The 23,803-nt window shown below is 47.2% G+C and overlaps 1 protein-coding gene across 2 annotated transcripts in view; it reads left to right on the top strand.

Moving 5' to 3' along the window:
- Positions 1-23,803, top strand: part of GCNA (germ cell nuclear acidic peptidase) — a 194,587-nt gene that overhangs the window by 8,758 nt on the left and 162,026 nt on the right. For both annotated transcript variants that reach the window (XM_030208832.1, XM_030208833.1), the window contains exon 2: positions 21,487-21,724. In XM_030208832.1, coding sequence (XP_030064692.1) covers positions 21,487-21,724 — 238 coding nt within the window. The remainder of the gene's footprint in view (positions 1-21,486; positions 21,725-23,803) is intronic.

Below are 23,803 nucleotides of genomic sequence, written 5' to 3'. Positions count from 1 at the left end.
CAGCTTGTTCCAGTCCACCGATCCAGCTTCCCATGCTTGCTCCAGTGTTCCAGTCCACCTGTTCCAGCTTCTCCCTGTTTGTTCCAGTCCATCTGCTCCAGCCTACTTGCTCCAGTACACCTGCCCAGCCTGCCTGCTCCAGTACATCTGCTCCAGCGTGCTTCAGTCCGCCTGATCCGCTGCAAGCCTCTCAGCCATTGACTTACCTGCCTGCCTGCTGCTACCTTGTCAACCATTGACTTACCTGCTCGCCTGCCTGCGAGCCTCTCATCCATTGACTTACCTGCCTGCCTGCTGCTAGCTTGTCAACTATTAACTTACCAGTCCATCAATTCCAAACCTCCAACCCAGCTCTCCATTCTATCTATCTGCTTAACACCTTAGTCACCACACAGTCACCTGCTACACCTCAGTCACTACGTATGGCTCCTATCCACGTGCTCTTCCTTGCCCTGTCCCTTCCTAATCTCTTCTCCTCCCCACCCCCACTGTCCACCATTAGAACTCGTTGCCCTCCCGCCTGGCCCGCCATGGCAATACCCTTTTCACCCCCATCCCTCACCACCTCACCATCCCTCTTGTCCCCCTCCTCCATCCTAGCTCTCAACCTTCAACACTTCCTTCCTGCTATTAATCCATCCCCATTCCTCCTAAGTGCACCCCGCCTTCGTCGCCCGTCCTCCCCCTCCCTCCTCCGCTCTCTCTTGCTCCTCCTCCTACTATCTGCAGGAGACATTAACCCTAATCTGTCCCCGTCCTATCCACGCGGACGATCCCGGGACGTCTCCAATCTCGTCTCTATTCCCGTCCTCCCCCTTCTCTTGCGCCTTGTGGAATGCCCACTCAGTCTGCAACAAACTGCCCTTCACCCACGATCTCTTCATCTGCCAATCCCTTCAACTGCTCGCCCTAACCAAAACCTGGATCTCCCCGGACGACTCTGCCTCAGTCGCAGCCCTTTGCCATGGTGGTTACCTCTTCTCACACACTCCCCGCCCAGTTGGCCACGGTGGAGGCATTGGGTTACTACTCTTGCCCTCCTGTAGTTTCCAACCCCTCCTCCTACCGCAGTCTCACTGTTTCTTATCCTTTGAAGCCCACTCCATCCGGCTATTCAACCCGCTACCACTCAGAGTGGCAGTCATCTACAGCCCCCCTGATAAATCCTTCTCTTCCTTCCTTACGGACTTCGATGCCTGGCTCTCTGTTTTTCTTGAGCCCTCATCTCCGTCTCTCATTCTCGGAGACTTTAATATACATGCTGATGACCCATCCGACCCTCACGCTTCTAAGTTCCTCACCCTAACTTCCTCCTTCAACCTCCAGCTGTGCTCTACCACCCCTACTCACCGTGACGGCCATTGTCTTGACCTCGTCCTTTCCTCATCCGGCTCACCCTCCAATTTCCAAGCTTCAGCTCTTCCTCTCTCCGATCACCACCTGATCACATTCACACTTCACCCCCCCCCCGCCCCGCCCAACCTTAACCACCACCTCCAGGAATCTCCAGGCCATTGACCCCCTCACCTTATCCGCTAGTATCTCTAATCTCCTCCCATCCATCATGTCCTCTGAGACTGTCGACAAAGCGGTCTCCGCTTACAATGCCGCTCTCTCCTCTGCTCTGGACACCCTCGCACCATCCACCTCCTGTCCCACAAAGCGTACTGATCCCCAGCATTGGCTGACCCCTTGCATCCGTTACCTTCGCTCCTGCGCACGATCTGCCGAATGCCTCTGGAGGAAATCTCGTACTCATTCAGACTTCCTTCACTATAAATTCATACTATCCTCCTTCCACTCCTCCCTATTCCTTGCAAAACAGGACTATTACACTCTACCAATTCTCTCAGCTCCAACCCTAGTCATCTCTTCGCCACCCTTAACTCTCTCCTCAAGGTGCCCCCGCTCCCACTCCCCCCTCACTCTCTCCTCAATCACTGGCTGATTACTTCCATGACAAAGTGCAAAAGATCAACCTTGAGTACACTACCAAGCCATCACCCCCCCCCCCCCCTCTTCACCCATTAACCCTCTCCCTCAACCAACCAACCCAGGCCTCCTTCTCCTCCTTTCCTGAGATCACCGAGGATGAAACCTCCCGCCTTCTTTCCTCCTCGAAATGCACCACCTGTTCCTCTGATCCCATCCCCACCAACCTACTTAACACCATCGCCCATACTGTCAACCCCTTCATCTGTCACATCCTTAACCTCTCTCTCTCCACTGCAACTGTCCCTGACACCTTCAAGCACGCCGTAGTCACACCTCTCCTTAAAAAACCATCACTTGACCCTACCTGCCCCATCTCTCTCCTACCCTTCCTCTCCAAAATACTTGAGCGCGCCGTTCACAGCTGCTGTCTTGATTTTCTCTCCTCTCATGCCATCCTCGACCCACTCCAGTCCGGTTTCCGCCCTCTCCACTCGACAGAAACAGCACTCTCTAAAGTCTGCAGTGACCTGCTCCTGGCCAAATCCAGAGGCCACTACTCCATCCTCATCCTCCTCGATCTTTCTGCTGCTTTTGACACTGTCAATCACGATTTACTTCTCGCCACACTGGCCTCGTTTGGGTTCCAGGGCTCTGTCCTCTCCTGGTTCTCCTCCTATCTCTCCCACCGCACATTCAGGGTGCACTCTCATGGATCTTCCTCCACTCCCATCCCACTATCTGTTGGAGTTCCCCAGGGATCTGTTCTTGGACCCCTTCTCTTCTCTATCTATACCTCTTCCCTAGGCTCACTGATCTCATCTCATGGCTTCCAGTATCATCTTTACGCTGATGACACCCAGCTCTATCTCTCCACACCAGACATCACCGCAGAGACCCAGGCCAAGGTATCGGCCTGCCTATCCGACATTGCTGCCTGGATGTCCAACCGCCACCTGAAGCTGAACATGTCCAAGACCGAGCTCCTCGTCTTTCCACCTAAGCCCCCACTCTCTATCTCAGTTGATGGCACCCTCATCCTCCCCGTCTCATCTGCCCGCAACCTTGGGGTCATCTTCGACTCCTCCCTCTCCTTCTCTGCGCATATCCAGCAGACTGCCAAAACCTGTCGCTTCTTCCTTTTCAACATCAACAAAATTCACCCTTCCCTCACTGAGCACACCACCCGAACTCTCGTCCAAGCTCTCATTACCTCTCGCCTCGACTACTGCAACTTGCTCCTCAGTGGCCTCCCACTCAGCCATCTATCCCCCCTTCAATCCATTCAGAACTCTGCCGCATGTCTTATATTCCGCCAGAACCGATATACTCATATCATCCCTCTCCTCAAGTCGCTTCACTGGCTTCCGATCAGATACCGCATCCAATTCAAGCTTCTCCTCCTTACTTACACCCCCGGCCAACACTTTTAATTAGATTACTATACTACGCTAACCAACGCCAATATGAACATTAACAAGCTGCTTTTAATAATCTATTTTTTTTCACTAATCTACTATGCATGGACAACCCCCCACATGGACAACAATCTACCCACAGCACACAAACCCTACAGACAACTACCGTACAACAGGACAAAAGAATAACGACCAATTAAAAGGAAAAGCAAATATGAACGGAAACAACCAACAGAAAGGGAAGAAAGGACACAACAAAACCAAATACCAAGAAACCACACAACTAATAAAAAATCAATACATCCCCGTCACAAACCGACTGCTATCAAGCAATCCAGCTAGGATACGTAAACGCTAGATCAGTAGTTAACAAAACAACATCAATAACAGACTGGATCACAACAGACAAACTTGACCTCTTATTCATTACTGAAACCTGGATTCACGACCTCAAAGACCCCACAATTTTAGACTTGTGTCCCCCAGGTTATAAAATCACCCACTGGACAAGAAATGGTAAAAGAGGAGGAGGAATAGCCATAATCTACAGATCCCAGTTCACCATTACAACCATAGCCGAATCCATTCTGCCCCAACTCGAAATTGCCTCAGTAAGAATCAATCACCCAAACCTAATGGAACACCTTAACGTAGTCCTGCTCTACAGACCGCCAGGTAATTGGCAAGATTGCCAAACACACTTTATGGACTTCATATCGAACACATGTGTCTCTACTTCAAACTTACTTATAGTAGGGGATATTAACCTACACCTTGAAGATCCTACCTCAACAAGCGCCCAAGAATATGAAGAATTCCTTCAACTATGGGACTTTCATAGGCCAACTATGCAACAAACCCATACTAGATATCATTACACATAAATTTGCCCCTGACCTAAATTTGGCACTAACTGATATAAAATGGACACCTATACCATGGTCCAATCACTATATAGCAAACTTCTCCCTCCTTTGGCGAATGAAAGAATCACCCCACAAACAAGAATGAACAACTTACACCACAAGAGGAAAAATAGATCCTCTAACATTCTGGCAACAGTTCTATGGTATTGGATGGTCTATAAAGACGGATACAAACCAATTTCTCCAAGAATGGGACAATAGATGCAAAAACATATTAGACAACATAGCACCACTCCAAACCAGAACTTCACACAGAAAGAACTCAATATCATGGTATAACGAAGAACTGAAACAGCTAAAAACACAAATTAGAAGGCTAAAACAAGCATGGAACAAAAAGAAAGACGACTCCACATTCCCGCTTGGAAGCAACTACAAAGAAAATATAAATACACCATAAGACAAACTAAAAGACTATACTATAAAACTAAAATTGGACCAGGCTACAAGGACACACACAAACTCTTCCAACTCGTGAACAAATTACTAGACACCACACCGGTAACTTCTTACAGCACAGACAAACCAGCAGCAGACAACCTCGCAAAATACTTCAATGAGAAAATCACAAAATTACGCCTCTTGACACCTGTCAATACCACAGACTACGCAGAACTCCTTGATTGTCGAGACCCAAACCCTGGCGAATACCCGGCGGACAGAACCTGGACCAACTTTGAGAAGCTGTCGGAGGACAACATCTCCCAAAAGCTCAAAAGGTTCGCCAAGTCTCACTGCAAATTAGACATATGCCCTAACAACCTAATAAAGTCTGGCCCTCAACAATTCATAGCAGACCTCACGGAACACCTGAACTATATGCTACAAAACGGGCTTTTCCCAAAGGATAAAGGAAATATCTTACCCCAATACCCAAAGATGCAAAGAAAAGCACAAATGATCTAACCAACTACCGCCCAGTAGCATCCATTCCTCTGATAGGTCACCATTCCTTCCGTTAATTTGGCTATCAACTCGCCAACTACTTAAATAAGTTCTCCATACTACACAACTCCCAATCAGGATTCCGGGCTAACCACAGCACCGAAACAGTATTAGTAACTTTCATAACTAAATTTAAACAATTGATAACATACTTCTTCTACAATTCGACATGTCCAGTGCTTTCGATATGGTTGATGTGGAATATTACTGCACATCCTTGAATACTTCGGAATTGGAGGCAACGTACTCAAGTGGTTCAAAGGCTTCCTAACCACACGATCCTACCAAGTGATATCTAACTCGACCACCTCAGACATGGACACCTGAATGTGGAGTTCCCCAGGGATCCCCCCTCTCACCGACTCTCTTCAACCTAATGATGACACCCTTGGCTAAATTATTATCCAATCAAAACCTCAATCCATACATATACGCTGATGACGTAACGATCTACATCCCGTTTAAACATGATTTAATGGAAATAACCAACGACATCAATCAAGGTTTCCATACCATGCATTCATTGGCGGAAGCATTTCAGCTGAAACTTAACGCAGAAAAAACGCAATGCCTCATACTTAGCTCACAACATAAGACGAGCAAATTCACCACCATAAACACACCAAAACTATCCCCTCCCGTATCGGACACCCTAAAAATTCTTGGAGTCACCATCGATCGACATCTTATATTTTTAAAGTCACGTGAAAAATACAACAAAAAAGTTGTTCTATTCAATGTGGAAACTAAAAAGGATAATAAGACCTTTCTTCCCAAGGACTATCTTTCGTAACCTAGTGCAATCATTAGTGCTTAGCCACCTAGATTACTGCAATGCACTCTACGCTGGTTGTAAAGAGCAAATCATCAAGAAACTGCAAACCCCCCTGAACACCGCAGCTAGACACATATACGGAAAAACAAAATATGAAAGTGCCAAACCCCTAAGGGAAAAATTACACTGGCTCCCACTTAAAGAACGTATAGCTTTCAAGGTATGTTCTCTAGTTCATAAAATCATTCACGGGAATGCCCCAGCTGTCTTGTCTTCTTGTTGGTGAGCCCTTAGGTTCCCTAAGGCCCCGAAAGACCTCAAAGGACAGCCGTGCAACCCCGAATCTTCACCCGCGGCAGCCGCCGTTCACCAAGGGTTGAGCCCTCAGCTGCAGGCGGCCAGCAGGACTGCTGGAACCGCGGGGTTGACGGTTGGCCTGGCTGGCAGTCAGCAAACACAGTCAATGGGTAATGGCTAGCAAGGCGGCTCGCACTCCGTGGATAGAAACAATATAGTCTCTGGATAATGGCTAGCAAGGGCGGCTAGCACTCCGTGGATAGAATCAATATAGTCTCTGGATAGTGGCTAGCAAGGGCGGCTAGCACTCCGTGGAAGAATCAGTATAGTCTCTGGATCGTAGCTAGCAAGGGCGGCTAGCACTCCGTGGAAGAATCCGTATAGTCTTTGGATAGTGACTAGCAAGGGCGGCTAGCACTCCATGGAAGAATCCGTATAGTCTCTGGATCGTGGCTAGCAAGGGCGGCTAGCACTCCGTGGAAGAATCCGTATAGTCTCTGGATCGTGGCTAGCAAGGGCGGCTAGCACTTCGTGGAAGAATCCGTATAGTCTTTGGATAGTGACTAGCAAGGGCGGCTAGCACTCCGTGGAAGAATCCGTATAGTCTCTGGATCGTGGCTAGCAAGGGCGGCTAGCACTTCGTGGAAGAATCCGTATAGTCTTTGGATAGTGACTAGCAAGGGCGGCTAGCACTCCGTGGAAGAATCAGTTTAGTCTCTGGATACCGGCTAGCAAGGGCGGCTAGCAATCCGGGACACGAAAGCACTGGACCTGCTTCAGGAACAGGACCGGAAGCAGCGATGTCTCAGGCTCCTAGGTTTAAATACCGCGGCCTCCCGCCCCCCGGGAAGAAACCCACCACTCCGGCCCCGGGGAGTCGGCAGAGCTCCTGGATTGGCTCTGCCCGAACTCCGGGCGGAGTCATCGCTCGGGTTCACCAATCCGGGGCGAGGTGGGAGGAGCTTCGGAACCCTTCAGCTCCAACGCACAAGAGACGTCGGCCCGGCGCCGCCATCTTGGCTGGCGCGACCCTCCTGCCGACCTTCCCTTCCCCCGAGGCTGGCGTTCGTTCCCGCGGGGCGCCGGTCTCGGCCTGACCCGCGGCCACGCCGGCGCCTCCGTGGGCCTACTCCCGCCGTCCGTGGTTGCCGCTGACTCCCGCTGCCCACAGCGGAAGAGCAGGTAAGGTCACGGGACGTGACACCAGCCTACATGTCAGACTTGGTAGACCTGCCACCCAGGAACGCTAAAATATCATCCCGCACATTCCTTAATCTTCACTTCCCCAGTTGTAAAGGCCTAAAATACAAACTAACGCATGCGTCAAACTTTTCTTACCCGAGTACACAGTTATGGAACGCATTGCCGCTCAACATAAAAACTACTTATGAACTAACTAGCTTCCGCAAATCCCTGAAGACCCACCTATTCAACAAGGCATACCAATAAGATCAGCAACTATAATGTAATATTTTATCTATTTCAGCACTATTTTTGCTTATATGTGCTTGTTTGAATCTCGATTACGCTATTTGCTATGACAGCCCCACCTTACCTACTATATCAGTATTATATTCTACTCATATCTAATGCCTACATTTCCATTATGATATCCTCTATGCAACACTAACTGTTTCTCCCAACCTATCTTCCGATAACTATACATTGTAAGCCACATTGTGCCTGCAAAAAGGTGGGAAAATGTGGGATATAAATAAATGAACAAAAAGGTGTACAAAGCTTACTGCAACTTTGCAAAAGAAGGTGAACTAACAAAGGGGTTCCTTACTAAGCTGTGAAACAAAATGGCCTTAGTGCGCCCATGTGTAGATTTTTCACCTGTGTTTAAGCCCCTTTTAATAGTAGTAGTTGGCCAATTTTTCTAGTTTTTGTATCAATTACTATGCACTCATGTTGCCTTTAGTATGTGGCCATTAAAAAAAAAAAAAAAAAGCATATATGCACTTTCCAGTATCTATTTTGTAGGTGGTCAGTGCTAATCCTGTGCTACAGAAGACAAATGGTGGGAATGACCAAAAGGAAAATAGACTACGATGATGAACCAGTGCCTTTATTCAAAATGGTGGATAACTAGTGTAGAATAAGCAAATATTATGGACTTAATGCACTGTGTTTTGGCAATGAGGCCTTCCTCAAGGGTCCTCATATGAGTAACAACTTGACAGGTTGAACTTAGGACCCAGAGTGGTGAAGTGGATTGGGAAACTGGTTGACAGATGCCAGAGTGTGGTGATCAATGGAATTCACTTGGAGGAAGGAACAGTGAGTAGTGGAGTGCCTCAAGGGTCTGTGCTGGAGTCGATTCTGTTCTATATATTTGTCAGCAACATTGCTCTCTCTGTTTGAATTCTGTGTTAGTTATTATTACTTGATGTTATTGATTGATAAATTGGTTGTCTTTTTCTAAAACCAATAAAATTCTTGGATTTAAAAAAGAAATAAATAAAAGGTAAGGTTTGCTTTTTTTGTGGCTGATGCCAAGATTTGTAATAGAGTGGACACCCCGAAGGGAGTGGAAAGCATGAAAAAAGAATTGGAAAAGGTACAGAGAAAGGTGACAAAAATGATAAAGGGGATGGGACAACGTCCCTATGAGGAAAGACTGAAGCGGCTAGGGTTCTTCAGCATGGAGGAAAAGATGGCTGAGGAGAGAGATGACAAAGTTATGTAAAATAATGAGTGAAGTGGAACAGGTAGATATGAATCATTTGTTTACTCTTTCCAAAAGTACTAGAACTGGTGGGGGGGGGGTATGCAGTGAAGCTACAAAGTAGTAAATTTAAAATGAATCTGAGAAAAAATTTCTTCACTCAACGTGTACTTAAGCTATGGAATTCGTTGCCAGAGAATGTGGTAAAGGCGGTTAGCTTAGCGGGGGCTTTAAAAAGGGTTGGACGGCTTCCTACAGGAAAATGCTATAGACCATTATCAAAATGATTTGGGGAAAATCCACTGCTTATTTCTGGGATAAGCAGCATAAGATATATTGAACTTTTTTTTGTTGTTTGGGGGGGGGGGGTTGTGGCATCTTGGCAGGTATTTGTGACCTGGATTTGGCCACTGTTGGAAACAGGATGCTGGGCTTGATGGACGTTTGGTCTGTCCCAGTGTGGCAATACTTATGTACTTATTGGTCTAATGTTTGGCAGTTAAAATTTAATGCAAAGAAGTGCAGAGTGATGTATTTGGGGAGTAGAAACCCAAGGGGGCTCTATGTCCCAGGAAGTGGGAGGCTAATATGCACAGAGAGGGAGAGTGTAAGAAAAAGCAGTTGGGTTATTGGTGCAATATGCAGACAGTTTTGAGCCTTTGTCTTGTCAGAAAATGCATAGATTAGTCACCTCAGTAACCTTGTCATGCTGCATATTAAGAGCCAATTAATAATATGCTGCTTGTGCCTGCAAAACTCATACAACCCTATATATTGTAAGTCTTAAATTTGTTTTATAAGTTTTATAAAGATGAGGTTTTAACTTGGACTCAACATGTTGAGAATCACTCATATTTTGAAGTCGTGTTTTCTTTTTTTTTTGGGGGGGGGGGGGGGGAGAATGTTCCAAACATCATTTTATCAGCTTTTGCGTTAGTATTTTACTGCCCTCTGTAAAGTTGTTTCTTGGTTTGTTTGTTTTTTAATTTAGAAAAGGCTGAAATACAAAATTTACCTGTCAGGGCTTAGTTTGCTCAGCACAAAAAACGCCATTAGCAGTCCTTGTTTTGAAAATCTGAAATGCCTTGCTGAACATTCTGGTTTTAAGATCACTGTGTTACGGTAGATAAGTTTGTGAGATCTTGCAGATTATATTAGTGATCTGTGGATCACAATGGAAAGCTTCTTAATGTTGCCTCTGAATAACAGTAATGTTACGAGAGATAAATAATGCCTCTCTAGGAAAACAGGGATAAATCTGCAGAGATTTATTTGAGGAACTTCATTTATAAGAATACTAGTTGGTAGCTGAGGATTTTTGTCTGCTCAGTGCTTTCCCAGATAAATGTAACTATTGCTTAAATTTTAAGAACTGGTTGTGTTGAGATCAGAATCCTGGTTTTTCTCCTCTGTCTTAAATAGTATCTGCTAGGGCTGTACCAAATATTCATATTCGATTTGGTTCCAACTAGTGCCCCGAATATATTCCACATTCCATCCAACTACTCTCACCACTCCTGATATCACAATTCCTATAGCCAACAATCTGAAAATCCTTGGAGTTACATTGGATAAATACTTAGCCCTTGAAGACCATGCAACGTTCATCACCAAGAAAATGTTCAACATGATGTGGATGTTGAAACGTGTGAAACCTTACCTCCCCTTGAGTACAATCCACGGTACTCACCCACGCTGATTACTGTAATAGTATTTTCGTTGGATGTAAGGCTCAAATCATGAAGAAACTTCAAACTGCCCAGAACACGGCAGCTAGATTTGAAAGTGCAACACCCCTCCATATGAAACTTCATTGGCTCCCTATTAGAGAATGAGTCAACTTTAACACCATCACACTAATCCACAAGATCATCCATGGAGTATCACCAAGTTACATGGTCAATCTATTAGATCTTCCATCCAGAAACAGGTCAACATCTTCACGAACATACCTCAACCTGCACCTTCCCAATTGCAAAGGACTAAAGTATAAAACGTATCATGCATCTAACTTCCCTACCTGGAATCCCAACTCTGGAATGCTCTACCCAGATACATTCAATCAACTAGTGAATACCTTCCCTTTAGGAAACTAATGAAAACCCATCTATTCAAACAGATTTACCCGAACGACTTGACCTACCAAAATCAAACATAAGCAACCCATCCATTTACTGGTTCATCTAATCATTAACAACAATGACTCAGAAATTACCTCCTACCAATCTTCTTACCCTCCGTGCTCTTCCCCTACCTCTTCTTCATCGCTCCACTTCCTTACCTATCCCTATCCTTACTCTCATACCTCTTTTTATCCCATTTACCCCTTGTTCATTTGTCCTACCACATATCTCCTTTGTTGATTCTGATACTACAGATTGTATTCTCTTGTACTATGTAGGCCGCATTGAGGCTGCGATGAGTGGGAAAGCGTGGGATACAAATGTAATAAATAATTTTAAAAATATTATTATTCGTATTTGGGTGAATAGTGATTTAAATTTGATTCCTTATCTTCAGCAGCAGATGCATCCAGGAACTAGTGGATTGTATCAATCTACCAGCAGATGGCTATAGAGAACACTAAAAACAGGCATTGACCCTTTGTGTACTATCCTCCCTTTAGTATATCTCTATCTCCAGTAGGTGGTGGATGGAGCTTGTCAGCTTCTGGATTCTCTGCTTTGGGGAGCTCATGGGTTTAGGAGTAGCCTAGTGGCTAGTGCAGTTGACTTTGATCCTGGGGAACTGAGTGTGTCCCACTGCAGCTCTTTGTGACTCTGGGCAAGTCACTTAACCCTCCATTGCCCCTGGTACAAAATAAGTACCTGAATGTATGTAAACCGCTTTGAATGTACTACTACTACTACTACTTAACATTTCTAAAGCGCTACTAGGGTTACGCAGCGCTGTACAATTTAATAAAGAAGGACAATCCCTGCTCAAAGGAGCTTACAGTCTAAAGGACACAAAAGAATGTAGTTGCAAAAACCTCAGAAAGGCAAGATATCAAGTCCCATTTCCCTTTCCAGTTGAGCTGGGGTGTGTGGCTGGTGGTGCCCACTTTAGAGGCATACTTGTGTTCAGGTCCCTGCCTTACCCTAGATTCCCCTGCTCCCAGTCTGCGTCTGGTGCTGTGGCTTTTGTGTCTTTCTTCTTTACTTGGCTCACAGTAAAAAAAAAAAAAAAAAAAAGCACAGAGACAGGCAGCACGTTCCCAGACCCGAGCTCTGTCTGACGGGGTGGACGCCGTTTGCAGCTCCTCGGGAGACGGGCTCCACTTCCCTTATTGGTAGGGTGAGTGCTGTTTCTTTTCTGTGCCTGATCCCGTGTCGCCCCGTTCTTTTGTTCTAAACGCTGCCGATTATGGCAGCTGAGACTGCCAAGTGCTGCCCTTGCTACGGGAAGCGGCGCAGCGCAGGCTGCTTGGAGGAGTTGGGTTTGGTGAGCCTGTTGGCGGCCTCAGATGGGGTTTCCCATGCTCCGCAGCTCGTGATCCATTTTGGATTCATCAGGGGGTGCTTCCAGCGCGGTTCCGGAGGCGGAGGAGCGTACTGAGCTAGCGAAGAGGCTAGCGGAGGGCATGACAGCCAGTTGTCATATGAGTCTCAAGGGTGGGGTCGTAGCAATGGAGACTGTGGCAGCTCAGGGGCAGGGAGACCCGTTTTCCCCTGTGTTCATTTTGCTTATGCATCAGGTATTCTTGTTGAAGGGCCTCTCCGGGTGCCCTGCCGCTCCCTCTGTAACCGTCGCTCCCTTCAGAGCAGCTGAACTCTGAGCTGGGAGCAGGCACTTCCCCCTCTGTCCCTGTGGACCCGCTGTTGCTGAAACGCAGGAGGGTTCCATGTCAGAAACTGGTTCTGTTGCTTCCTTTGTGCCACAGCCTTCCCTGTTTAAGGGGTCCGGAGGGTCCTCCCGAGGGACACAGAACTCGGGGATCTTGAAGAGGTAGAACTTGTCCAGGAGGAACAAGATGACACTAAGGCAGTTCGAATTTTTCATACACGAACTGCCTTCTCTCATTTCATAGTCCTTACAGGCGCTAAATATTGAAGCTGTTGCTGCGGCGGCAGCAGTGAATGTTAAGATGGCTAGCACCAGGAAGCTGGCCTGAGCTTTTCCAGTCCATGAAGCTATTCAGGACCTCATTTCGGACCAGTGGTCGGAACCTATGGGGAACCTGAAGGTGGCTAACACTATGGCCCATCTTTATCTGGTGGGAGAGCCTCACCTGAGTCTTTTCACCTTTCACTAAAAAGACCACCCTTCCAGTTGAGGGGGGTGTGGTCCTCAATGTCACGTCTCTCACAGAAACACTAGGTTTGTGAACCCTTGGACCACTGCCGAGGAGCAGCAGTGGCAGGCAAAACCACCCCCAACCCAGAGACAGGGTAGAACAGGAGTGGAAGCTCGGACTGGGGTTGCAGCAGAGGCAAACAAGCTGGAACAGGCAGAGCAGGAAACAGCTAGGCTTCACCTGCATTTGACCACCATTCTCCAGGAGTTGAGCCCCTGGGTGCTGGTGGCCGGCAGGACTTTGCAGGACAGAAGCTAGATACACACAACAGAATCAGGACTAAAAGCTGCCAGGCAGCCACTAAGAAAGAAACACAGACAGATGAGACAGGACTGAAAACTGCCAAGCAGCCACTGAGAAAGAAACAGAGAACCAAAAACTAGACACAGAATACAGACTAGGAACTAAACAATAAAACTAAAGCTAACTGCACACCCACAAACCAGGGACCTTAGATGATGCAAAGGTAGAGAGAAAGTTACTAGGTGGTATTTTTGAACAGCGTCCACGCCTGTTGTACAGTTTTTACTCTCTCAGTTGCCCCCCTAAGTTTTTTTTTTTTTTTTTTTTTTTTTTTTTACCGTTCTTAATGCTTAACTGTATTTTTGAGTGTTTTGCGTTTATAGGAAATTGAAAATAATGAGTAAATCATCTTCAGTGCTGCAACTGTTCTCTGTACATTGGAGAATGGTGTACTCGGCATGCTTTTTTTTTTTTTAAGCTAAAAACTATTTAAATAATGAGTTATACCAGTGGTTCTAAATCAGTGTTTTGGGTTGTCAGCTGGTCCCTCATCCAAGGTCTGTTCCTTGTCATCAAGCAGATGAATCCATTACGAGTGGGTTGTGTCCATCAACCAGCAGGGGGAGATAAAGAGCACTGAAAAACCATAGTGCCTCATGGCCAGCTAGCTCCATCTGCCTCTTCAGTATTCTCTATCTCCCCAGCAGGGTGGTTGCAACTTGTTCAAGCTCCTTCAGAAAATCTGCCTGGGGTGGCTCCTGTGCTTTTGCCAGTTCTAGCAGGGATGTTGTGGCTTATGATGCCCACTTTAAAGGCACATAGGTTCGCCCTTTCCCTGCCTTACCTGGCCCCCGATGTGGATGTAGACACATAGGTAAGCCCTGTCTTTGCCCACGCTGTGGATGCAGGCACATAGGTTCGCCCTTTCACTGCCTTTCCCACGCTACTAATCCTCCGGAGTTGAAAATTTGCCTCTTTCGCTGTTGCCTCACACTTTCCTCACAACGTTAAAAAAAAAAAAAAAGTTGTGTCGCTCTTTGGCACTGCGATCCCAGAAAAGAGGTTTTCATCTGATTGTGCAGCGTGACCGGAGCTCGGAGACTCGGTCTGGTGAGATAAGAGCATTATGTAGCTCCCCCGGGGAGGGCCCGCGTTCGGGACGATTTTGGCACGAATCCGCCATTTTGAATTTTCTGCCATTTTCGGTGATGGCTGCTGAGATTGTGAAGTACTGTTCCGGGTATGGCAAGCGCAAAACTGCAGCGGGGCTCTGTAATGCGTGCTTTTCAGACGGTAGAGCCAGCATGAGCATGGCGAGCGATGTTTCTTCCCGCTCCGTAGAGCTGGCAGCGGGCACCATTTTGGAACAGCATGGTGCGACCCCCGCTGAGGCGGAGGGGTTTGAGCCTGGAGGGGCGCCTCGTGTGGAGGCTAATAAAAGAGCTGTTTCCCCCGGACTGGATCCGGGAGGCCAGGGTGAGGCATTTTCCCCTGAGTTTGTTTTATTGCTGCATAAGGCATATATGTTAAAAAGAGCTCTTCCGCAGGGGTCTCATGCGGCCCTGCTTTCTGCTTCCTCTCCAGTAGAGCCCAGCCTTGGATTGCCATCAGGCGCGTTTTCCCCTGACAGATGGCCGCAGGACAAGCGCAGAAGCCCGGCCTTGGATTACCGTCAGGCGCATTTTCCCCTGACAGATGGCCGCAGGACAAGCGCAGAAGGGTGGATACCCCTTCAGAGAGTGGCGCACCCCACTTTCCCCCCCTGTGGTCGGGATGTGAGGATTCTGAGGGGTCTGGCAGGCCTTCGTGGTCTGGAGAGCCAGAAGAAGGTGCAGGGTTGCCACCAGATCCAGTTGATAACCTCTGCGGTGAGGATTTTCCACCGCGATGAGCTGCCAGCGCTTATTTCTGATGCCTTACAGGCCCTCTCTATTGAAGATCCTGTGATGGGCGCAGCTTCCTCTAGTAATCAGAGGATGGCAAGTACTAAGAAGCCTGCTCGAGCATTTCCTTTGCATGACTCCATCCAAGAGCAGGTCTCGGCTCAATGGGCTGACCCCGAGGGGCCTTTGAAAGTTACCAGGGCTATGGGGCAATTATACCCTCTAAGTGAGGAGCATTTGGCGCGCCTAGCAGTGCCTAAAGTGAATGCCCTAGTCACGGCTCTGACAAAGAGAATTACCCTCCCGGTGGAAGGAGGAGTTGCCCTGAAGGACATGCAGGACCGCTGCCGAGAACGGCTATGAAGCAGTCTTTTGAAATTTCAGGCCTATCCTTACGGGCGTCTGCATGCAGCTGTTACGCTGCCCGAGCCTGCTTCGCTTGGTTACAACAGGCAGTGGAACAGCCCGGAGATGGAGCGGAGTCCCTTTCTGAGGTGGCACCGCGGATGGAGTCGGCCTTGTCTAACTTGGCTGATGCCCTTCATGATCTGGTAAGAGCTTTGGCTAAACAGATGGCTGTAGCAGTGGCGGATCGACGTCTTCTGTGGCTACGACATTGGGCAGCTGACATGGCCTCTAAGCAAAGGTTGGTGAAGTTGCCCTTTCAAGGCCTTCTATTTGGTGAGGAGTTGGAGAAAATTATGAAAGGCCTGGGGGATGCTAAACCCCAGCGCTTACCCGAGGATAGGCCATGGCCTTCTTCCAAGGGTCAGGTGGTTCCCTCCTCTTACAGACCTCACTTCCGTGAAGCTCAAAGGTACCACCCGGGGCGTTCTGCTGGGTTCACTTCACCTGCCCATTTTCAGCAGAGGAACTCCTTTCGCTCAGACGAACGTTCCGCAGCAGGTGGCTCAAGGCCCGGAGTTCAAAGGCGACCCTCTCAATGGTGGTGCACCGGTCCCCTCCTCAGTTCCGGTCAAAGGAGGACGACTTTCCCTCTTTCTTGAAGAGTGGGTCAAGATTTCCTCAGTGGGTTTTGGACCTGATCATTGATGGCTACCGAATAGAATTCAATGCCCCGGTGAGAGACGTGTTGGTGGAGTCCCGATGCGGTTCTGCCGTAAAAAGGGCGGCGGTAGAGGAGACCTTACAAGGCTGGCTTCACCTAGGGGCGGTGTCCCCGGTGCCTACCGCCGAACACGGCTCCGTCCATATACTTTGTGGTGCCGCGAAAAGGAGGGTCTTTTCGGCCCATCCTAGACTTAAAAGAAGTCAACAAGTCTCTGAGAGTGCGGCATTTCACATGGAAACCCTGTGCTCCGTCGTTGCGGCGGTACAGCCAGGAGAGTTTCTCACGTCTCTGGACCTGAAAGAAGCTTATTTGCACATTCCAATTTGGCCCCCGCACCAGAGGTTTCTGCGGTTTGTGGTGATGGGAAAACATTTCCAGTTTCGGGCCTTGCCTTTTGGCCTTGCCACAGCTCCCTGAGCCTTTTCAAAGGTAATGGTGGTAGTAGCTGCCTTTCTCAGGCGAGAGGGTATTCGGGTTCTCCCGTACCTAGACGACTGGCTCATCAGAGCAGACTCTGCACAAGAGAGTCATCAAGTCACAGCCAGAGTGGTCTCAGTTCTTCAATCTCTGGGCTGGGTTGTCAATATGGCAAAAGTCACCTGACCCCCTCTCAATCTCTAGAATATTTGGGGGTCCGGTTCGACACAGAATCGGGGTATGTGTTTCTACCCGAGCAAAGGCGGTGCAAGCTTCAGAACCAGGTCTGTTTGCTCCTGAGGATGCCTCACCTGCGAGCTTGGGACATAGTCCAGCTGTTGGGGTCGATGATGGGCACTTTGGAAGTGGTGCCATGGGCGAGAGCGCACGTGAGGCCTCTGCAGTGTTCCATGCTTCAACGATTGTCTCCAATATCTCAAGATTATCAATGCAGACTCACGTGGCTCCCTGCGGCCCAGCTCAGTATGGACTGGTGGCTCTCAGACAGCATGCTGCAGCGAGAAATGCCGCTAGCGTTCCCCGATTGGTGCCTGGTGGTAACAGATGCCAGCCTGAAGGACTGAGGTTCACATTGCCGGGGAAGGCATGCCCAGAGTCTCTGGACACCCGAGGAGTCGGAGTGGTCCATCAATCGCTTGGAGTTGAAAGCGATCTTTCAGGCGCTTCTGGCCTTTCAATTGACCCTGGAAGGATTGGCTGTCAGAGTTCTGTTGGACAACACGACAGCAGTGGCCTATATAAATCGACAAGGAGGCACTCGGTGCATTGCACTAGCTGCGCAGGCCGCGCAGATTTGCCACTGGGCTGAGCTGCAGTTTCTGTCAGCAGCTCATATTGCAGGTCAGAGCAATGTGCAAGCCGATTATCTGAGCAGGAATCAAAATCGACCCAGCGCAGTGTGAACTTGCAGACGAAGTATTCCTGCAGATCTGTGCCAAATGGGGGACGCCTGTAGCGGATCTTATGGCCTAAAGCGCAAATGCCAAAGTCCCGTGCTTTTACAGCAGACGGAGAGATCCTCGCTCGGCGGGGTTGGATGCCTTGGCTCAACCCTGGCCTCCTGTATGTGTTCCCTCCGTGGCCCTTAATCGGGCGAGTTCTCCTGCGGATTTGGCTACTTCAAGGAGAGGGGGTTCTCATTGCCCCGGATTGGCCCAGGAGGCCGTGATATGCGGACCTTCGGCGGATGCTGGTGGAGGCTCCCCTGCTGTTACCTCTGGTACCGAACCTGTTGTCACAGGGCCTGGTGACCATGGAGGACGCCTGCCAGCTTTTGGTCTTACGGCATGGCTATTGAGAGGGCGCAATTGAGAGACAAGGATTATTCCAGTAAAGTCATTTCCACTCTCCTTCAGGCCCGCAAGCGTTCCACTTCCATGGCTTATGCCAGGATTTGGCGCCAATTTGAGGCTTGGTGTGCTTCTAAAGTGATCACACCCATGCGGGCTACTGTCTTGCCGATAATTGACTTTTTGCAGGATGGTGTACAAAAAGGCTTGGCCTTTAATTCCCTGCGTGTTCAAGTAGCAGCCTTAGCATGTTTTCGAGGGAAGCTCGCTGGCCTCTCTCTGGCTGCTTGCCCGCAGGTGACACGGTTTCTTAGAGGGGTGCTTCGGCTCCATCCTCCCGTGCGGGCTCCGTGTCCGGCCTGGAACCTGGGGTTAGTTTTAAAGGCCCTTCAGTGTTCACCCTTCAAGCCGCTTAGGTGAGCTCGGAAGAAGGATGTGACCTTAAAAACGGTCTTTTTGCTGGCCGTGAAATCGGCGAGACGGATATCTGAGCTCCAGGCGCTGTCCTTTCGAGACCCATTTCTGAAATTCTCAGAGTCCGGAGTAATGGTACGTACGGTGCCTTCCTTCATGCGTAAGGTGGTTTCAGCGTTTCATCTAAACCAGCCTATTTTCCTGCCCTAAAGAGGAGTTTCCAGACGCCTACGGGCAGTTGCACCTTCTAGATGTGCGAAGGGCTCTGTTGCAATACCTGCGCATGTCAAATGCCTTCAGGACCTTTTGTTCTTTTGTCAGGTCCACGCAGAGGGTCTCCAGCGTCTAAGGCTACTATAGCCCGTTGGCTCAAAGAAGCTATCTTTTCAGCATATCTGCTATCTGGCCGGCCTCCGCCTGAAGCCTTTAAGGCACATTCCACAAGAGTGATTTCCTCTTCTTGGGCTGAAACTGGAGCACTCTCTCTTCAAGAGATATGTGGTGCAGCTACTTGGGCTTCTAAGCTCTCTTTTGCCCGACATTACAGGCTGGATGTGGCTGCCAGGAGAGATGCGCATTTTGGAGCACCAGTGCTGGCGCGTGGTGTGGCTTGTTCCCACCCTATCTAGGGATTGCTTTGATACATCCCACTCGTAATGGATTCATCTGCTTGATGACAAGGAAGGGAAAATTAGGTTCTTACCTTGGTAATTTTCTTTCCTTTAGTCTTAGCAGATGAATCCATGAGCCCTCCCTCAGTGGTTCATTGTATGATTCATGTTGACTTTATGTTCAGTTTTTCCTGTAGATATGTGCCCTCATTGGGAGAAGTTGGAAAACAGTCTTCAGGATTTAAACTCTGTTATGTTACAGGAGGACGAGTTCATTCCCTCCTTTGAATTACTTCTCCTGTTCTGGGGCGTTCATCGGCTGTGAGGAAAGTTCATGTTATTATGCTTTGCGGTGCTTTCCTCCTCGAAATGCATGACCTGTTCCTCTGATCCCATCCCCACCAACTTACTAAACACCATCTCTCCTGCTGTCACCCCTCCCATCTGTCATATCCTCAACCTCTCTCTCTCCACTGCAACTGTCCCTGACACCTTCAAACATGCTGTAGTCACGCCACTCCTCAAAAAACCATCACTAGACCCTACCTGTCCTTCCAACTACTGCCCCATCTCCCTCCTACCCTTCCTCTCCAAGATTCTTTAACGCGCCGTTCACAGCCGCTGCCTATCCCAAATTTCCTGGTAAATTGGAAGTCTCTCAAATCAGAGAGTGGACGAGAGTTCGGGTGGTGTGCTCAGAGAGGAAAGGGCGAATTTTGCTGATGTTATAGAGAAAGAAGCGACAGTTCTTGGCTATCTGCTGGATATGCACAGAGAAGGAGAGGGAGGAGTCGAAGATGACTCCGAGGTTGCGGGCAGATGAGACTGGGAGGATGAGGGTGCCATCGACTGAGATAGAGAGTGGAGGGAGAGGAGAAGTGGGTTTGAGCGGAAAGACAATAAGCTCGGTCTTGGCCATGTTCAGTTTCAGGTGGCGGTTGGACATCCAGGCAGCAATGTCGGATAAGCAGGCCGATACTTTGGCCTGGGTTTCCACAGTGATGTCTGGTGTGGAGAGAGAAAGCTGGGTGTCAGCATAAAGATGATATTGGAAACCATGAGGTAAGATCAGCGAGCCCAGGGAAGAGGTGTAGATTGAAAAAAGAAGGGGTCTAAGGACAGATCCCTGAGGAACTCCAACAGAGAGTGGGATGGGGGTGGTGGAAAATCCATGAGAATGTACTCTGAAGGTACGGTGGGAGAGATAAGAGGAGAACCAGGAGAGGACAGAGCCCTGGAACCCAAATGAGGACAGTGCGGCAAGAAGTAAATTATGATTGACAGTGTCGAAAGCGGCGGATAGGTCAAGGAGGATGAGAATGGAGTAGTGACCTTTGGATTTGGCAAGGAACAGGTCATTACAGACTTTAGTGAGTGCCGTTTCTGTCGAGTGTAGAGGGCGAAAACCGGATTGAAGCGGATCGAGGATGGCATTAGAGGAGAGAAAATCAAGGCAGCGGCTGTGAACGGCGTGTTCAAGTATCTTGGAGAGGAAGGGTAGGAGGGAAATGGGACGGTAGTTGGAGGGACAGGTAGGGTCATGTGATGGCTTTTTGAGGAGGGGTGTGACTACGGCATGCTTGAAGGTGTCAGGGACATCCTTTGTTAATAGGGCTATTGTTGTGCCTCAACAGGTTATTCTGACAGAGTGGCTGACGTATAAGTACCCATCGTTGCAACAGTGGTGTGCACGTATGCTATATTTGCTGGGTATTGAACATACGGGAATCACTGACTTGAATTCCAAAGCTGGAGATAATCTACAACGGACTTGGAGCCCCTTTTGGAATACTTTGTCGCCTTTAGCCAGGGGTCACTTGTTGAACTTTTAGGTCCCTTAGCAAGGTTCTATGGGTTGGGGAGGGGAGAGTAGAATTGGGAAAGGGATGAGAGGAGTTGGGGCTGGAAGTGGTGAAAATGGGTGTTTTGTAAAGTTCTACTTGCTGTTCTTTAATGTGATCTGAATAAAAAAGATTAACACACAAATTTAGGACTCACATTTATCTAGTTTTAAGAGCCTAATTTATAAGCCTAGTGCTAAAAATTGGTGCTAAGCTCCTAATTTCTTTACCCCACAATACCACCCACTTTTTATGCTAATAAATTTGTATAGTGAGTGAGTATAAACGTATGAGTCCTAATACATTTTTAGAGGTGAATTTATGATATAACTCTGTTAGTTTGAATAATGTGATGGGTAATATTTAGAAAATCTGTTTCTGTCATTTCAGATCTTATCTTTTTTTTTTCTTTTCTCTCCCCACCCCCTCCCCAGTTAAAACATGTTATAAAAAAGACATTACTGAAGTCCGATTTGGATACCATAGATGGTGCAGTGTTTGAATCCCGTTTCCAGCGGCTGAGCCTATCTGATTCAGACTGTGATGTCTTAAGGAGGAATAGTATAGAAAATGTTCAGCAGAAACAGCAGTGGACCATGCCTAAAACACCAAATTCAAGTGAACAGAAAAGTTTTGGTGTGACCTTGATCCCCAAAGAAGCAACTGAGAAGGGTAAGTGACCTTGATTGTAGGAGGCACAAGGGCTCATTTTCAAAGCACTTAGACTTACAAAGTTCCATAGGTGTCTATGGAACTTTGTAAGTCTATGTGCTTTGAAAATACACCTCACAGTCTACTTAAGTTAGCCATATTAATGTAGATATGAGGTGCAGAAACGCCTGGAAAAAAAGTTTGGAAGACTGCCTCTTGGGGTTTCTCTGTAAGAGTGTATTTTCACAATAAGATTTTGGGATATTGTTACCATAATTCCTAGTGAAGAGTCTTAGTGGCATTCTTTTTTGCTAGGTGATGTGCACCAAAGACTAGTTTGTGATTGTGTTCAAAAGGGGTGCGTTCAGTAGCAAAGTAGAACCCTGGCTTGGGCTCTTGAGAGAGAGGGGATTTTCCCTTCATAGCCCAAGTTATATATTTGCCCACAAAGACTATCCACACAGTGTTTCAAAACTAAACTTGTTTACTGTAAAACTTTAATACATGCCTTCTACATACCCTGTTTCCCCGAGAATAAGACAGTGTCTTATATTAATTTTTTGCTCCCAAAGATGCGCTAGGTCATATTTTCAGGGGATGTCTTATTTTTCCATGAAGAAGAATTCACATTTATTGTTGAACAAAAAAAATGGACATGTATTATATACTGTACAGTAGTTGTCATCACAAACCAGCATAACCAGACAAACTGTGAATCCTATCAAGAATTTCTTGTTACTACCATTATTTCCATGTACAACAATCTATGGTACATTTACCGATCCTGATATTTATAAACACAAAGCAAGATTTATTCAATGACAGTCATGTCATCATCTTCTGGAACATCATCATAACAATCCAAACCCTGAATTTCTTGTGACTCCATTTCTTTCAGAATCATTGGCCCAAATCTCTCATGTCTAGCAATAGTACTGTCCTTAAATGAGTACTTCTTGTCAAGGTAGCCTGCTCGTAGTGCATTTGCAATGCAACTGTCAGTGATTTTCTCCCATGAATTCTTCACCCAAGTCACAACCTCTTGCAGTTTAGGCTTCACAAAGTTCCCACGCTGATTTCTCTCCATTCTATTTTCAATGTAGTCATTAATTTCCATGCGCAAATTGTCCTTGAATGGCTTGTTTATTGCAATCCAATTCAAAACTGCATAGAGCAATGCAATATCAGAAACTTAAACTCACTCTAATTGCTCCAAATCAACAGTATATAGATGAGACAATGAACTGCTATACTATCATTTAATAATATATAGCCTCAAGATTACATTAAAGAAGCATATCGCCAGTTGTTAGATGAAGAGACCTATTGTAAACTGCAAAAAGATCCTACCGAGGATCTGTTATTTAAGATACGAAGGACCATTGAAGAAGCATGGCAGTATGGCTTTTTGTCTAAAAATGAAAAGACCTATTTATATCATATTAATGCAAAAATACCTATTTTTTATTTGCTTCCTAAAGTGCACAAGTCCCTCACACAAACTCCAGGTAGACCAATGGTAGTGGCGCGTGATTCTCTTTTAGAGCGGGTGTTTAAATATCTGGATGGTTTTTAGTTCCAGATATAGCTTCGTATGTTAAAGACACTACACTTCTTGAATAAAATGGAAGATCTATCAAAGGGAAAGGTTTCAGGCATTCTTGTAACATTGGATGTGCAGTCGCTATATACGGCTATTCCTCAACAGGAGGCTGTGGAAGCCATAGAATTAGCCCTGGAAAGTAGACCTAGACCAGTTACGGTTCCCACCAAATTTTTGATGCAGTTGTTTGAACTTGCTCTGCATAATAATTATTTCATCTTTAATGGAGAACTGTTTCTACAGCTTACGGGCTTAGCTATGGGTGCTGCATTCGCCCCTGCGGTGGCTAATATTTTTATGGATAATTTGGAGAAATATTTTATCTACAAATTACCCTTGTTTAAATATGCATCCTGTTGGTGGAGGTTTATAGACGACGGTTTTATGATCTGGGAAGCTGATGAAACGCTGCTGGAAAAGTTTATTTTTGATTTAAATGTGTGTCATCCAACTACTAAGTTTCAATACACAGCACACAGGACTGAAATTCATTTTTT

This window comes from Microcaecilia unicolor, chromosome 7 (genome assembly GCF_901765095.1).
Source record: "Microcaecilia unicolor chromosome 7, aMicUni1.1, whole genome shotgun sequence".
NCBI lineage: Eukaryota > Metazoa > Chordata > Amphibia > Gymnophiona > Siphonopidae > Microcaecilia > Microcaecilia unicolor.
Note: the sequence above shows the minus strand (reverse complement) of the source record. Positions and strands in the feature narration are given on the sequence as shown.